This window comes from Thermobia domestica, chromosome 1 (assembly GCF_964235325.1).
Source record: "Thermobia domestica chromosome 1, izTheDome1.hap1.1, whole genome shotgun sequence".
Lineage (NCBI taxonomy): Eukaryota > Metazoa > Arthropoda > Insecta > Zygentoma > Lepismatidae > Thermobia > Thermobia domestica.
In genome coordinates this window covers 295,840,359-295,857,810 of record NC_137454.1, presented here as the reverse complement: position 1 = coordinate 295,857,810, position 17,452 = coordinate 295,840,359, and the positions used below count along the sequence as shown (strand labels likewise).

General features: G+C 34.1%; 1 protein-coding gene across 7 annotated transcripts in view; it reads right to left on the bottom strand.

Annotated features, from left to right (window-relative positions):
- The window catches only part of LOC145661522 (UBX domain-containing protein 11-like), a 136,708-nt gene that overhangs the window by 21,146 nt on the left and 98,110 nt on the right, over positions 1-17,452 (bottom strand). For 5 of the 7 annotated variants that reach the window (XM_081726840.1, XM_081726855.1, XM_081726844.1 and 2 more), the window contains exons 8-9: positions 14,581-14,748; positions 8,786-9,274 (exon numbers count right to left, since the gene is read on the bottom strand). In XM_081726840.1, the coding sequence (XP_081582966.1) occupies positions 8,786-9,274; positions 14,581-14,748 (657 nt within the window). Of the gene's footprint in view, positions 1-3,663; positions 3,811-6,946; positions 8,555-8,785; positions 9,275-14,580; positions 14,749-17,452 lie in introns of all 7 variants that reach the window. The other 2 variants (XR_014126898.1, XR_014126897.1) reach the window with 2 other exon arrangements.

Here is a 17,452-nt window from a genome sequence, read left to right as displayed (position 1 = left end):
ATTAGAGATGAGAGCAGTGGAGATGCAAGGGCTCGGAAAAACACCGGCCTTTTTGGAAAAAAAACTTTTTTTTCTGCTTCGCTTTTTTGCTTGGGAAATTTTGGGCTTTTTTGAAAATTTTGCTTTAAACTGATACAGCAGACTTTGTTTCGCTTTTCTTATATATATATTTTAAAAAAATTGTTGATGCAGATAATATGAAACCTCGAAAATAAACCATGAATTTCAAAAAGGTTTTTTAAAATTCTTAACATATTTACATTATGAATTCCAAAGGATTAACCAATATATGTAATAATATTTTAACCTCTTATATACAATAAGTACTTAAAAATGATACACAAATAACGAGCAACATTGTATGTAATATTTTTACTTCAAACTATCACACACCCTCCTCTTGAAGCAAAATAAAGAAAAAAACGAGAGAAATCTGCACATCAAGAGCTTCGTTTCGGGTGGTTCTGTACATTCTTGAAATTTTTTGGTTAAGTTTTAACTTTCTTATACATTGTATGAATATTTCGAACAAATTTTTCACCGATTGATCATATACGTAATAATCTGTTACCACCTATCAGGTGCTTCGGATCTGCAAAATCGATAAAGCTCCAAATTCTGTAATGCACTGACTGTTCCTTAAGCTTGTTCAGAATCGGGAAAGTATCGAATTTTCTGTTTATGGATCATATACGTAATAGACGGTTCATCTGAGCGTATGGTTTCCTAGGCTGTAGAATATTCAACCACCATCATGGTTTACCCAGTCCTGAAGGTTTCTGAATTTTTAGCAAGAAAATTCAACATATCGTTACGAAACTTTTTTACAAAAAACTATGGAATACATTAAAAAAAAAAAAGTGGAATAATAAATCACTGTTCCAATTCACAAGAAAGACGACAAAATTGATTAGAATAATTATCGAGGCATTTCTCTTAACATTCTATTAATAAGATTGACCCCATACGCAGATGAAATTATTGGAGATTATCAGTGTGGATTTAGTCGAAATCGACCAGATATTTACCATTTGACAAATACTCGAAAAGAAATGGGAATATACTACCCAGTACATCAACTGCTGATTGGCTTACAACTCGGTTAGGAGGGAAACATTGTACAACATTCTTACAGATGGAATACTGAAAAAGCTAGATTTATTAAGTGTTTAAATGAATCCCAGAGTAAAGTCCGAGTAGAAAAATGCGAGCTTCCACGTCGAGATTGGCCTGAAACAAGGATATGCGTTATCGCCGTTATTATTCAGATTTGTTCCGGAGTACGCTATAAGAAAAATCAAAGATAGGAACCAGGGCCTAGAGTTGAATGGTATTCAACAGGTTATGATGTATGCTGATGATATAAAGCTGATTGGAGAACAATCGAAAGAAATGGAGAGGTCTCATTAAACGCTGGCAGGAACATGAGTAAATGCATAGAAATCTAAATACAAGAAAGTTCACAAGGATCGTAATACGGCAAATTATGAATGCGTTAAAATATCAATTAATACACAGTGAATACTTTCAAATATTTTGGAACAGTATCACCGGACCAAAATCATACCCACAAAGAAATTAAATGTCGACTGAAATCAGGAAATTCTTGTTATTATTCAGTTCAAAATATTTTGTTGTCGCGAATTCTGTCAAGGAATTGAAAGCATAAAATATATAAAATGATAATCATGTCTGTTATGCTTTATGGTTGTGGAACATGGTCGCTTACGCTGAGGGAAGAACGGAGACTGAAATTATTTGAGAATAAAATTCTGAGACGCATATCTGGACCCAAGAGGAATGGGAATGGGGAATGGCGGAAACTTCATAAGGAGGAACTACATAATTTATACGGTTTACCAAACATCGTTAGAGTCATCAAGTCTAAGAGGCTCAGGTGGGCAGGTCATGAGCAAGAATGGAAGAAAGTAGGAACGCTTTCAAAGTTTTAACTGGAAATCCAATCGGGAAACGTCCATTAGGAAAACCTAGGCCCAGATGGGAGGGCAATATTAAGATGGGTCTAGCAGAAATAGGAATACAGAGTAGAAACTGGATTGAATTGGATTATGGACAAAAGTCAATGGAGAGCTTTTGTGGCCATAGAGAAAGAAAGAGAGAGAATACATTTAAGTTAAGCACAATTACACAACAAACATGAGTGAGTGGTTAGCTTTCGCACTTCTATCGTGAAGTCCGGGTTTCAACCCCGTATTCGACCATTTTGACAAAAGTTTTTCTTAATTCCATCTGTGAATGTAGAGATAGTGCGTGTACTGTGAGTCCTAGCCGACTTCTTTCTAATCGTTTTTAAATCTTTGTTATTACTAATTACCAGCAGTGATGGATTTGCGAAGAGGGTTACGGTAGAGATGTATTGAAGCCTCTGCCCCGAAATTACGGAATTTCCAAAACAAACTAAATATTAGTTTTGCCTTGACTCATAAACTTCAGGTTGTCCTCAAATAAATAAATAAAAAAAAAAAAAAAAGGAATTTTTAGAAAAACTAAGCATTAATAAGAAAAGCCCCTCCCAAAATACTTTTCTAAATCCGCCACTGATTATCAGCATAAAATGGTCTTCAAGGTTGCATCTGGAAGATTATAGCTGAATATACAAACGAAACGAAATATTTGTTATGCCTGTACTCATAAACTTAAGCTCCTCTTAAATAAAAGTTAGGAATTTTTAGAAAACCCAAACATTATTCAGAAAAATTCCTCCCAAATATTTTTCTAAATCCGATACTGATTATTTCTATCAAATGGTATTCAAGGTTGTGTCCGGAAGATTATTGTTAAATCATTGCACAGCTACAGTATAACGGAAATGTGGAAGTACGCTCTGACAGATATATTGAAAAGCGTACGCTCTGATGGATATATTGAAAAACATAAGTTTAATTATGTGATAGAAGCTAGAGTACTAAGCTCTAAGAACTGAAATACGGATGACTATAAAGAAATGATTTAGAGAAGAAAAAATGTCGATAATTTAGAAGTTAAAATAAAGTTAAATAGCTTCTAAAATTGCCCTCAAATACTACGTACTTTATGTTTACTTTAATTCATAAACCATTTGCTCCATCCATCATGATGGTGAATTCCAGAGCGAAATATGGCATTTAGGTCGTGGAATCTTATTTAACTTTAGAGTATACTATAAGAAAGCTATTTAAACAGAAAAATTATGAAAATGAAAAAAGCCAAAATTTCCAAATTCTCGTTTTTTTTTCCAAAAAAGCCGGCTTTTTATGTGCAAAAAACCATCGATTCAAAAAAGCTGGCTTTTTTGCATCTCTAGAGAGCAGTTTCGCATTTTACAATTTTTAAAGGAAAATCTTCACAAACATCTGGCACATTAATAACACTTATACTATTTCTATGTACAAGTTCTATCAAGCACATGTGAATTGAGTAGAAAGAAGAGCAAGAAAGCATTATTTCTTACTAAGTCTCAACTAAAACATGAAATATAGAGAAATGGGGAAACACCCTATATACAGTAAAACTTGACCACCTGCTTATCTTGGCCTGGTTTATCTTGAACCTGCATTTTCCCATAAGACATTCGTTACTTATTACTCTGTAAGTTGGCCACCTGTCTATCTTAGTAATATCATTGAAGTAATATTTACGTTATGGTAATAATGATAAATTTACCTGTATATTTTGGCCACGCAAAATACCGTTTTGTTATTCTCCTTCGTATTCCCATATGGGAGGCAGATGATCCATATTTCTGACTAGAGACAAAGCAGCATGGATTTCCACGATTTGTTCTTGGAGGTCAATGGCCAGAACATTACCCTGATAAATGGGGTGGTGAAGGAAGATGTGAATAACAAAAAGCACGTACAGAAATTCAAGAAATGGTTGTACTTATTTGTTTACACTGTCTGTTTTGGTAAAATCATTTTCTATATCGCCTTCTTTCATCAATGGGGAATTGTGGAAAATTCTCAAGGTTAAACCTAACCATATAAATTGTTAACTATTGGCACCTGATGGCTTGCCGAAAGGAGCGGAGGTTTTGAGATATAAATTCCCTTAAGATTTTTTCAAAACACCTTTTGTTCCAAAGGAAACATTTGTAGCTTATTCATAAGAGGTAGTTAACTACAAAATTAGAATGTGCATATGTGCCAAAAAGAACCACCATGAATAAATTTGTTAACTGATTCTCTATTTTTCGAAAGGCATCTACAGAAAATATTTGTCACTGTTTAATCAGTTCAGATGAAAGTTTCTTTCCTTTGTTAATATATTAAACATACTGTAGTATTTTTTTCTAGTACTGTATATTGTTATGATTACTCTATATACATTATTTAAAAGTGGCTGTTGTGCCATTGCTTATGAAAATTTTCTAATCAAGTGATATCAGAAATCCTATTTTAAAAATACACATATCACACTTATTTTCTGTAAGTTGACCACTTTTCAGTAGAAGCGATGGTGGCCAACAGAGAGAGATTTCACTACTATATATATAAACTGGTATACTGAATGTTTAAAAAAAGTATTTACATATGAAGGTCACACGAACAAGATTAAAACCCAGACTGCAGTAATTGATTTCCTTTTTTCTAAAAAAATTGATACATGAATGTGTACAAATTTTCAGATATAAATTGTTATGCAATAAGAGTAACTTATTACCATTTTGTATAATTAGTTAATACCACATTTTTATCAATTTATATATTAACTTATATTCCTATCGCAACAGAAAGTAGAATATATTTTAATGTAAAGGTCATAGTACGCCGAAAGCCCTGATTTGAATAACGTATAGAAATTCTACGTATTTCATAAACAATACTTATCATAAATTATTCTTTCAAGCTTGGAAAAAAAATAATTGAAAGTTTGCAAGTAATTCTTTTTCTAAATGAAGATTTTGAATGAAATTAAGATTTAAAATGGGAAGATATATTTTCTTTATTTGGTTTGGTTTGATTTGAATTCAGTGTTTCAGTAGCGAGGCTATGTGAGACGTGGACGTATAGCTTAACGTAAGATCGAACTACTTGAATTCTCACCAGGAATCGAACCCGGATCTCCCGCGCCAAAGCCACGTAAGCTAACCATATAGCCACTAGGGAGCTATAGTATGTTTCATTTGAGTAACGTTCCTTTCAGTACCGGGACCATATGACAATAAACGTTAAGCACTGTTATATAATTGCAAGAACTGTATTATTGAAGTCCAAGAGAGTGACAGCGAGCACAGGCAGTATCACAGAAAGTTAAAGAGTCGAGGCAACTATGAATGGGCATCAACATCGGTCGCTTTCGATGTCACCACTCCCCTTTCATCCCCATGCCGAAAACTGTCAATGTAATGTCAGAAGATCATTGGGAAGCCTAAAGTTGATCATGCCAAATAAAATTTTAATTGGTTCAACAGTTATTGAGTGATTAGGTAACACCAAATTTAAATTCGCTTTATACGTAGATTCAGATTATCTTAAAATGACTTCCATAGATGCTCACCCCTACATGAGTTTTCCACAGTTAAGCTTACCTGAACCGATTTTTTGATGTGAAACAGGTTTTAAATAAATATCATGAAAATAATTGGAGCTGCTTTCTCGATAATATTAAGGAATGTCCAAAATGATTTCTTTCTACAAGTATGTTTCTTCCAAGTATGAAAAACTAGCTCCAAAGAATGCCATAAAACTCCTTGAAAATTGGTAGAACCATTCTCAAGGTAAAATTTTCATACCTGTGTTTTAGGTTTGTCAACAAACCCTTAAATTAACTTTCCCAAAGACAAGACTAGCTAAATCGTTTCCTCGCATTTATTTTTTCTCATTTACCAAATTTAATAAAAACTGTTAAAGAATTGTTTGCAAAGCCAAATTTTAAGTTCCGCAGTTTTTTTTTTTTTTTTTTTTTTTTTTTTTTCAGATACATCAATAAGTTTTCCCAAAAATCAAAACATGGCTTAAAGATTTTCCACATCCTGAAAGTCATACGAGTCGTTTATAAAGTAAAATTCAGGCGCCTGCAAAATGAATTTTTATGAGGACACCAAGTTAATTTTTCCGATGTCACGGTACAGCAGAATGCTTTTCAGGATTTTTTAAAAAAGTCATGAAATTTACTAAATCTATTTTTGAAATCAATCTTACGATAATACAAACACTCACGCTCGAACTACTCGCTTCGTTAATCTCAAAATAAAACCTTATCCTGTTTCTCATTTTGTCTTAATTACTTTTGAAAAATACATTTACAGAAAGAATTATTAACAAATTTCGTTTTTTTCTAATCTATGTATAAACGAAATTTCTCTTCTGTCTCGGAATTCAAATTGGATAATCAACTGTTATCCTGACAAGAGCAATGCAAAGGAAAATATGATAGATAGGATGGTTATTGTCTTGCAACTGAGAAGACAGGGATTAAGAAATAAGTCTACACATTTTAAAGAATCTATTGGCTTTGAATTAGTAAAGTATTATAATGTGATTTTAATTCTATAGTGTAAATGTTTATACAAAATAAGGAATGCGTGAAAAATGAACCTTCAGGTCAACTAGCTGCGCCAGAACGTCACGAAACGCACAACTGAGAAATATGTCTGAAAAATAATTACCAATCGAAGGACAGATATCCAGATCAGTTATTACACAATTTCATGTCATAATTTTATTTGTTTAACCTTTTAATAAAACAAATTACATAGTAACACGACTTACGTTTAAAATGTAAAGTAGTGAATTGTAATTGAAGTAGAACAATTAATTTAAAAAGGACGTCAAAGACATTACTTTCCTTTGAGTATCCACATCTATATATCGGAGAATACCTCCGAAGTGCAGACGCTTGCAAACATCGCAACAATCATTCGCTACACAGTTTATTTCAGTAAGTATTTATATAAGTGGAATCGATCAACTAAAGTAAAGATTGATAGAGTCTGGTTACCTACCTTTGATGTATATTTTGAATCTGATAATAGTGACGTAACATAGACATTGCACTTTCTTCAACTCAGCTCATTCTTTCGCATTGCGCTCTGCTCGTGGTATTTTCAGCATCCTTCACGTTATACTCATCTATTCTGTGGTACGTATTCCTTTTTCCAAATCTTTTTTCTTTCATCCGTTTTTATCCTTGTTACCTTCCACTGAAGGCGGAAACAGCTTATGGTTCCGATACGTGTGGAGTGTGTTCAGTTCCCCCACGGGAGGATTTATTGGTAAGTAAACAATTTTTTATTAATTTCTATGATATTTTAATATCCCATTTTGTATTCATAAAACGGCCAAACTGAGGAAACAATTGAATCGTTGAAAATGTATTTTTGAACATAGTTAACATGCAGAGTTTCAGTTTCACAAGCTTTCCAGAGTAGTTCTCATCATTCTGCTCATAGCAATTCACCACTTTACACGTAATCCCTCGAATCGTCTAACGCATCTTATATGAAAATTTAAAGTTTCGCTCCTTTAAAATTCAAATTGAGTGACAATTCTTTCCTTGTGATTTGAGTTAGCGAAGTGAATTTTGCTGGAAATGGTTGCATTTCTCGGATAACTGAAATGGAATTTCGTGCTATGTGGATTGAAATTTGGACAGAATATTCTTTGTCACGACATCTAGAGGGAACATAAGAAAGATTTCATTGAAATATGTATCCTACGGAACCTAAAAGGCACGAGTAAAATGTTTTTACCAAGGACTTAATATCTCACTTATCTCTGAATTTCATAGATGAAACTCGGGATATAGACCTTTCATTAAAACAAGGAAATACGTTTCTCAGCGTTTTCGAAAATTCACTCCTACGGATAATAGGGGGAATCGTTTCTACAATATTCAAATTTCTCTTTATTTATTCAGAAAGTGCCGAATGTAAAGATTTGCTCAAGTTGGAGGTGAATTTGATACATAACTCTTAATTAAAAGTAGGGAAACAAGTCTCAACGATTTAAAAAAAAAAAAAAAAAACGTACAGGGGAATTTTTTATATCCAGAAAAATCTTTCTTTTCTTTATTTTAAAAGTGTTGAATGTAAGAATTTGTTTAAAATGACGATGTGAAATACGGTAAATAAATTCTTAATTAAAAATAAGGGAATACATGTTTCCGAGTTTTCGGAAATTCCACTACTATAAGGACTTTTAAAATATTCAATTTTTTTCTTTCTTTATTCAGAAAGTGCTTAATATTAGGATCTGCTTAAGTTGGAGATGTACTCTTCGGTACACAACCTGTTCATTAAAAATAAGTGAGTCTGCATTTTCGAACATTCCAAATCTGAAGGGGAAAACGGAGGACAATTTCTACAATATTCAAAATCCGGTTTTATATTATACTTTATTCTTCCTGCACGCAGAACGGATACTTTGTCAGTATTGATATAATTTAGCGACCATTTATTTTCTTACACAATGATTCCCCTTGCGTGAAATACTAAAGTATTAGTTTCTAGGATGAACATCTTTCCATATTCCTTTCTGTTTAAAAGTAAACATTAGACTGTGGTGATTTTTAAACAATGGACACTTGTTCAGTTCGAAGATTATATAGTGTGCTGGAATAAAAAAAAAACATAGAATGATACGTAGTACATATGAAACAAATAATAAATACATTTAGAAAGGAGAATGCAAGTTGGTACGAGAAGTACTAAATGAGAATTTTAAACTAGACATAATTGACAACAAAAGAGAATTTGAAAAGAATTATGATATTTTACAGAGAACTTTAAACTTTAAAAAAAATCTTTAGTTTCTAAATAACAAACATGAATAACTATTATTACCTTCAAAATATTGGCAATATCATCACGCACACTTATAAGTTTCCCATTTTTAACAACAGATGAGGGAAGTTTATTTAAAAATTCATCTGCTGTCAATTTTCGCCCAGGAATGTCCGTTTCAACCATCATTTGTTTAGTTTTTCCAACAGCTTCCGAAGAACCACTACAAGTTTTTTGGTGAAATTTTTCATCTACACTTTCACTTCTTAAACATTGTTCTGTGCACGATGGATCCATTTGTTTCACTGTAAAATTATCTTCATAGATATTCGACATTGTTCGGTTTAACGTTTTTACTGAATTTTCCTTACATGGTTGATTATCTTTTTCACATTCTTGTTTAAAGTAGATCCTGGACGGAGTTGTGTTGCTTTCATTATCTTCAGTCTGGGAGGATAAAGATTTGACTCCAAGCCGTTGTCCTTTACCCACAAATGCCTTCCTAACTAAATGCTGGTTATTAAACAAAATATTGCGTTTGTCAAGCACCTGCAGGAAATATCAGAAAGAAAATTATAACGATTCACACACTTCATATCATTATGATATGAAATCAAAATATACTGAAACCATGCTTAACAAACACTTCAAACACTCGACATGTAGTTTAGACTTTAAGTTACAATTAGCATATTTTCTCTGATACATTAAAATAAATATTAATACGTAAAATGGTGTTATTCTGAAGGAAAGCTAGAAGATATAATCAATAAAAGTACGACCCAAAAATTTACCTCATACGAACAGAAGACTTTTTTGATGCTGAATGACGACTGAAATTAATTTCTAGCTCTTAAATCAAACTGTTAAACTATTAAATTCAGGATATATCAGTAAAATGTTAGAATAAAACACTGAGACTTGAGCGTGAAACAGTTCTTGAATGTGGGAAGTAATAAACTTAATGAGGAGAGTAAGATGTAATGGATATTAATATTTCATAGTTTCACTTAATACGTATCCTTAAGTATAACGGGGTATGGTAAATAGAAAAATCTGTTTTAAAAAATGGAAAAATGAGAAGAACTGCCAATGGTAGGTGTTTACCACGTCTGTCAAATCAAGAAATTATACAAGAAAAAAATAACTGATGCACTGGAGTGGCAATAAAAATGACCACCACACGTTGCAATGGTTTTTCAACGTTCTACAGCATATTAACTAATATTTGGGTTTTGCAGCACAATTCTTAGCACTAGAAAATACTATAATCTACAATAGGACTTTTCGATACGAACTTAAGATTAAGTAATACTCTGGAATATATCAGATTAAGTAATACTCTGAAATATATACAATTATTTGTCAATTAATGATGTTTTGTTCAACCTGGAGGATAGTGTGACAACACTACTTAAATCATAGTAATTTTAAGCATTAAATGTAACGTAATCAATCTTACGTATTTTCAAATGATTTTTTATAATCAGTGAAGAAAAAAAACGAAATTATTTGTTTAACAATCTACACCAACATTTCTTAAACTTCGTTATTATTCCCCTTTGATATAATGTGGACTTTGCCGGACCCCTAACCGTTTCTTTTATAGAAGGTATTTTATAGAAAATATTCATGTATACGATCTATTTACTATACAAATAGTAGTTATCCTCAAATTTTGTGCTTACATTATAAAAAAAGCCAAAACAATCTTAATTTTTAATTATATTGCCAATATGAGTGTTATATATTTCATAATGAAGTTGGTACAATTAGTTTGATTTGCAGTCCCCTACTACTCACTAAAAGATTCCCAGAGGTTTGCGGACCAAAGTTTAAGAATCCCTGATGTACATCTTTGTAAACATCTTTCTAGTTCTTTCACATCATACAGGTCTCCTGCCTATTAAGTACACTGATGCGTTCCTTTGCTTCGCTTATTAACGCAATCTAATATACTTGAATTAAGTTTATGCAGAAAGACTTTACGTCCAACACAGCAATAATATACATAAATATATAGTTTTGTTAATGTCACAACGTAAAGACGGCACAAAAATTACGTGGCGTAGTTGCTGCATGTTATAGGTATCGATTTCGGCGCTAAATACACAATAGTACTAGAGATTTGTGTCGATATGTTGAAGTACTATTAAGATAATATTGTTAGACGGGGATTCCCTCACTGCTTTGGGCGTGTATATTATACTAGCAAAATTGCTATCAATTGGTTTAATCCTTATTTTGGTACCACTAATGTCATTGGCTAGTACACGGATCAACTTATCACAGATCTTAACCTCAAGATCAATCATGAACTTCGTTTTCCATATATGACCAATCAGTGTTGATTAAAATATAAATACTGACGCACAGCCCGAGACCATGCAAACGTAAAGCAAACTTCGAGTTCTAAAATAACACTCTCCAGAATGAAGAAATTGTGATACACACACTATGGGGGTACTATGGTACTCATGTCGCCTCGCTATGTCGTACTCTTCCCAAATGTAAAGACACCTTTTAAGCTGCATTCTTATATATGTTGTGTGGTGAAAAAATAGCATAGAAGACAATTTAACACCAAATTTACACTGAGCTCCCTCGTGGCTAAGCGGTTAGCGTACACACCTTTGGCGTGGGAGAATCAGGTTAGATTCCCGGCGGGAGCTCATGTGATTCGGACTTCACGTTAAGCTGCAGGTCCACGTCTCATGTAGCCTCGTTGCTAAAACGGACACTATACTTAAATCAAACGAAATTTATACTCATGTTAACATGAAACCAACAAGCATTTTATTTTGAAAGTAAGGATGCATCCACCATACGAAGGAATAAAGCATCCCCATATTTCTATTGCGTTTATGAACTGTTTTGACTGATGTGAATAAAGAAAATATTCTTGGAATACTTCGTTAACTTTAGTTTAAGTTTTTCTAATTTCTTTCAACTTACACGTATGAGCAGTTAACCTTAAACGAAGAGAAAGTTTATTGGTTCTTACAAGTAAGGGGCGGAAGTTCATAACCTAAACAATATTGATATATTACCTATAAAATACCCTTAAAAACATGAAAAAATGACCTAAAAATTGTGAAAAAAGATTAAATTTGTAATTGTAACTTCAAAAGAATACGACACACACCAAATGATGAGCATCGGTCCGCGATAGAGATATCAGCTTCTTCAATTGAAATATGTAAGCTTGATTTTAAGTGAAAATAACCAGATAAAATATAAATTTAAACAATTTAAAGATTAAGACAAGTATACAGAAAATTATTCAGTGTCAAATTTACTTATTTCCCGCATCTCGGCTTAGTATCTAGTACGGTGTGTTTCCATATTCTGCGCATTAGTACAAAGGTCTCCATATAAATCATGTAATTATTGTTTAGAATTAACAAATTATATATGAAAAATAGGAACAGTGAAATCAGGAACACATTCGAGAGAAGGGGAGACTTCCAAGACATGCTGCCTTTTTCTGCAAAGATACAGATCGTCGGAGAAGTAACTAATTTAAATGTCCGAAATGTTTTTAAAATATTAAACACACTCAAATTAAATTTGGAAATATTTAATGAAAACTTCAAGTTTTTACACTTACCTTACATATGATTGCAGTATACTACCATTCTCTTAAGAACAAAGACAGATCCTCTGTCCTCTTTTCTTTTGTTTGTAAACTGCCATCTTACGAGAAAATGTGTTTACCTCGATGCAAAATATCAAGTATATTGCCAAATTCAAAAATGACGAAAAATAAAAAAAAATAAATAAATAAAAATCCGAAACATACCAAAAATGACGAAAAAATAACCGAAACTTGACAAAATCGAAAAAAAAAAATCCATAAGAAGCAAAAGCTTGCACTTGTACATGATGGTTGCAAAACTAGCAAATTTTGGTTTTGGGCAAACAATGCATCATGACGAAATCAGAAATAAGATTAATATACTGTACATCTATATTGTGTGACAAACATGGTAAATTTTTTATGCTTAAAGTAGATTATTTTACGTTGTTCTTCAATGTTAAACTATTAACAAAAAAGGCAATTATTGATTTGATAGTGTAAAGTTTTTTCTTGTACGCAAATATTACTAAGAGATTAGAGTAGGAGTAATGTTTTCTTTTAATTTTTTACAGTAATTTTATAAATTAAAACATTTCATCAACTTTTGCTACAAATAGCAGCACTCAATAACTAAAATAAATATTTAAAAACATGCTGGAAAGTCTTATGTGTAGCTTAAAGAATAAGTTTGTAATTACAAGCATTTGAGTTTGAGTTTGATTTTGACTATTGGTGAAACTGAAATGCCCACCCCAGGTGCGTCATTTCTAGAGGCAAAAGGAAAAGAAAGAAAAAATGACAATACTTGGTTAATCAAAATAATTGCCGTCTGCAAGCACACACTTTTGTCATTGCTCATCTAACGACTGGATTCTGTACCGAAATAAATGAGATGCGAGTAAGTCTTCATCGCCCTCATCATCAGAGAAAGTCTACCCTCCCAAAAAGTGACTGAGATGCCGGAAGAGGTGGCAGTCGAAGGGAGAGACGTCAACCGAATATGGTGGGTGAGAAAGAGATTCATAATGCGACTCATGGAGAGTCTGCACCATCTTTTAAACGACATGTGTACATGAATTGTTGTACAACACGAGAACATCACGTGTTGACCATTGGTGGATGCTTGCGGCCAACTTTTGAGGTGTCTTTCAGGGAATTCAGGACTAAACGATCCGCAGCGATGTTTTACCTCGGTGAGAAAACACCGGATTAAACCCATCATAATAGTAGCAATACCTTATCGGTAGAGGGATGATTTGGGACACTGTTCTAAACGTTGATCACAACCCAACCATTGTCCTGACTATTTACAATTGTCATAAGAGATTCATATTTCATTAGAAGTGACAATCGGATGCAGGAAATCTTCCATGTTATTCCTTCACTGAGAGAAATACCTCCAGCGCCGATTCTTATTGGTCGGTGTCAACTCATGTGGCATTCATGAGTCCAACATTTTCAACTTAACCGATGCACACAATCGCCGAACGAAAGTGGTATATAGTACATGCCTAGCTCGTCTGTAATGGCACGAAAAACTGTCCGAGTAGTTTCTTCCATGGCATTGCTGAGAAGATAATCCAAGCATGATGTTGGTCCGCCTCATGGGGCTCACTTTTCAATGATGTGTCACGAACGAAATTTGACAAATCAACAGCAAATGATATTTTCATTCACCATTTCTAGCTCAAATGTAATGTTCATGTTTATTTATTCTTTTAATTTTTGGCTTGCTGTGGAGAATATCCCAGTTTGAATTCATAAAGAAAAATCACTTGCAATAGTATGTTCCCCATGGTACTGTTTTAGACAACTCCCTTCAACAATGCACCGTCTCCTGACTGTCTGGGTACCCCAGCCTATACTGAGTTTGTGACTAGACGCTTGAATATAATCCATTTTCCTGTGTTGTGTTGTTGAAGTAACTTTCCCACCAGCTATCAAAACGGACATTTCATTCGCATCAACCTAAAAGTTTCGCAGCAAATCGTTTTTTCTCCCCTCAAAACTAAGGTTAGTGGAATCTTTTCCTTCCTTAACTCATCCACTCAATTAATAGTAGTTTTCTGTTTTCATAGTTCTTCTTCATTCCTCGTGCCTAATTTACAGCAGTGTTATATATACCCACTGAGTGTTTCAAAAAAATACGAGTACTTTAAAAAAAAAAAGTTTGCCTTTTATAGGTCTATGGGAAACCTGTTATGTACTTAGAAAACACCTTCTTTGTATTACATTAAAAATTCTACAAATTAAAAATCAATAAGCTATATCATACCTTGAAAGGAACACCTTCTGGGTATGCATACTGAAGTTCGGACGGAAAGAAACCATCCATGATATCTTGAATGAAATACTGTGTACCTGGTTCAGAATAGGGTCGAAATGGACCACAATAAAGAACTAAGCCATTGGCATATAAAGTTAAAGGAACAGGATCTGGTGACTGCGAAGGAAAGAAAAAAAGGTTATTATGTCATTACAATGAACACTTTTAGTAAAAATTTAAATCACGTCAAGTGTTTTGAATACTTTATCTTAAAAAAAATAGCAATAAAATATTACAAGTAACTCGAAAACCCATATTGAACTACAAATTATTGATCGTCATCAAAAGAATCTTTCGCATCCTATTGTTTAATTAGATTTAAACTGTTTCTCCCTCTGGTGACTGGTGGTAGTCACAGAACGACAGAACGAACACCCAGTGGAGGGTTAGCACAATAGTTAAACCACAGCATATCTAAGAGTACACCAAATATCTTGAAGCTTGTGAGTGTACTAAAAGCAGATGCTACGTGTAGTTTTCATCCCTTTACGAGACAGGGCTTAGATTGTAATCCGGAGAAGTGTAGAAAGTCAACTTACATCCGTCTTCACGGGCGATTGTAGTTAGTTCTGGAGAAGTTAGGAAATGGCGGGGACTTGAAAAATGCTTGAGAAGCGTGAGTTATCTCCAAAACCTTGAATTAGCTATGAATTATACAAAATGGATTGACTATGTACAGGAGTATGAAGGTTCCACCTTAAGGACGTGCTATTCGCTCAGAAAATAATAAGCAGGCAAGGTTCTTCTTAGAACTGCCTTGGAGTATGGAGCTAATGGTGTATGCTTCAAAAATTACAACGTTTTTCTATGTTCTGGAGTGGGCATATGTTTTTCTTCGATTTTTAATCTTCCTGACTGAATTCCCTGATGTGCCGCTTATTTTATTCTTTATTTATTTTAATTTCTGATTATTCTATTTGGTCTAGGAATTAATTCGTGCGGGTGGACAAGAGATGGCGCAACGAACGGAGCGTCCCACAGTTCCGTGTATTTACACATGTGTTGCAAACCCCTGTCATCGCGTATCGTTCGTAGTATAGGGCAGTGGATTAAAGCGTCAACAACACCAGTTTGTAGTTAAGTGAACATGGCGCAATTTGTGCCTGATAAAGTGTTTTTGCGGGGTGTCCTGCTGCATTACTTTAACATGCAGAAAAGTGCGACTGAAAGTCATCGTATTTTGGTGGAAGTGTATGGTGACCATGCTCTAGCTGAGCGAACGTGTCAGAAGTGGTTTGCAGGGTTTAGAAGTGGTGATTTCGGCTTGGCAGACCAAGAGCGAGCTGGACAGCCAAAAAAATTTCAAGACGAAGAATTGACAGCATTGCTCGAGCAGGATTCGTGTCAAACGCAGGAACAACTTGCAGCAGCATTAGGCGTTGATCAAACAACAGTCTCCAAACGCTTGAAAGGCATGGGAATGATTCAAAAGATGTCACATTGGGTTCCACATGAATTGAAAGACAGAGACGTTGAAAGACGAAAAACCATTTGCGAATTGCTGCTTCAACGACAGAGCAGAAAGGGGTTTCTGCATCGAATTATTACGGGTGATGAGAAGTGGATCCATTACGAGAACCCTAAACGAAAAAAGGCCTGGGTGAAACCAGGTGAACCAGGTCCATCACAACCAAAACGAGATATTCACTGTGCAAAGGTTATGCTGTGCATATGGTGGGATATGAAAGGTGTGGTGTACTATGAGCTGCTGCAACCGGGTGAAACTATGAATGGAGAACGTTATCGACGACAATTAATGCGTTTGAAGCAAGCTCTGGCCAGAACACGACCAGAATGGGAGAACAGACATGATAAACTTATTGTTCAACATGATAACGCTCGCCCACATGTCGCAAAACCGGTCAAAACCTATTTAGAAAATGTCGGATGGGAAGTTTTACCCCACCCGCCGTATTCACCAGACGTTGCTCCTTCGGACTACTACTTGTTCGATTGCATGAACAACGATTTGATTGGACAGCGGTTTACTTCTTCAGAAGATATCGAAACATGGGTCTCTGACTGGATCGCTTCCAAGGATGAGGACTTCTTTCGCCACGGAATCCGTACATTGCCTGACAGATGGGCGAAAGTGGTGGCTAGCGATGGACAATATTTTTCTTAAGGTATTTATGTATTTTGTGTTTCTACTACAGCTTCAATGTGTGCGTACCAACCGCACGAATTAATTCCTAGACCAAATATCTTCTGTTTCTAATTATTTTGATTACTCTTTTTCTGTTCCTATTTATTTTCATTTCTTATTCTTCTTTGTTTTTATCTATTTCAGTTTGCAATAGTTTTATAATTTTTCACTTATCTATTTCAATTTCCCTTTGATTATGTTGTTATTTTTCTCTTCTTCTTTACTATAACTTTCGTTTGCTCATTGTTTGTTCTTAGTTATTTTAATTTGAGGTTATTTTCTTCATTATTCTTTTTGTGAAAGTGAAACCTTTTTTAAACTCTCCTCTATTATTAATTGTAATTGTTCTTATTTGTGTTTATTCTTTTCTGTTCTTACTTAGTTCATATTGCTGTGTCCTCCCTCCTCTATAGTAAAAGCAGTTTCAGGCTGAATCACGTCATTGACAGTGGACCGTGTTAAAATGCACGACACTTAAGAATGATTAATCCGATAAACAGGACCGTGCGAAATTGCTCGATAATGAGCATCGTGAGAAAATGCTCGGCACCGGTCATATGGCAGGAATGGAAAAAGACAGGAAACTTTCCAAGTTTTTACTGGAAATCCAATCGGAAAATATTCATTAGGAAGATCTAGGCGCAGATGGAAAGATAATATTAAGATAGATCTGGC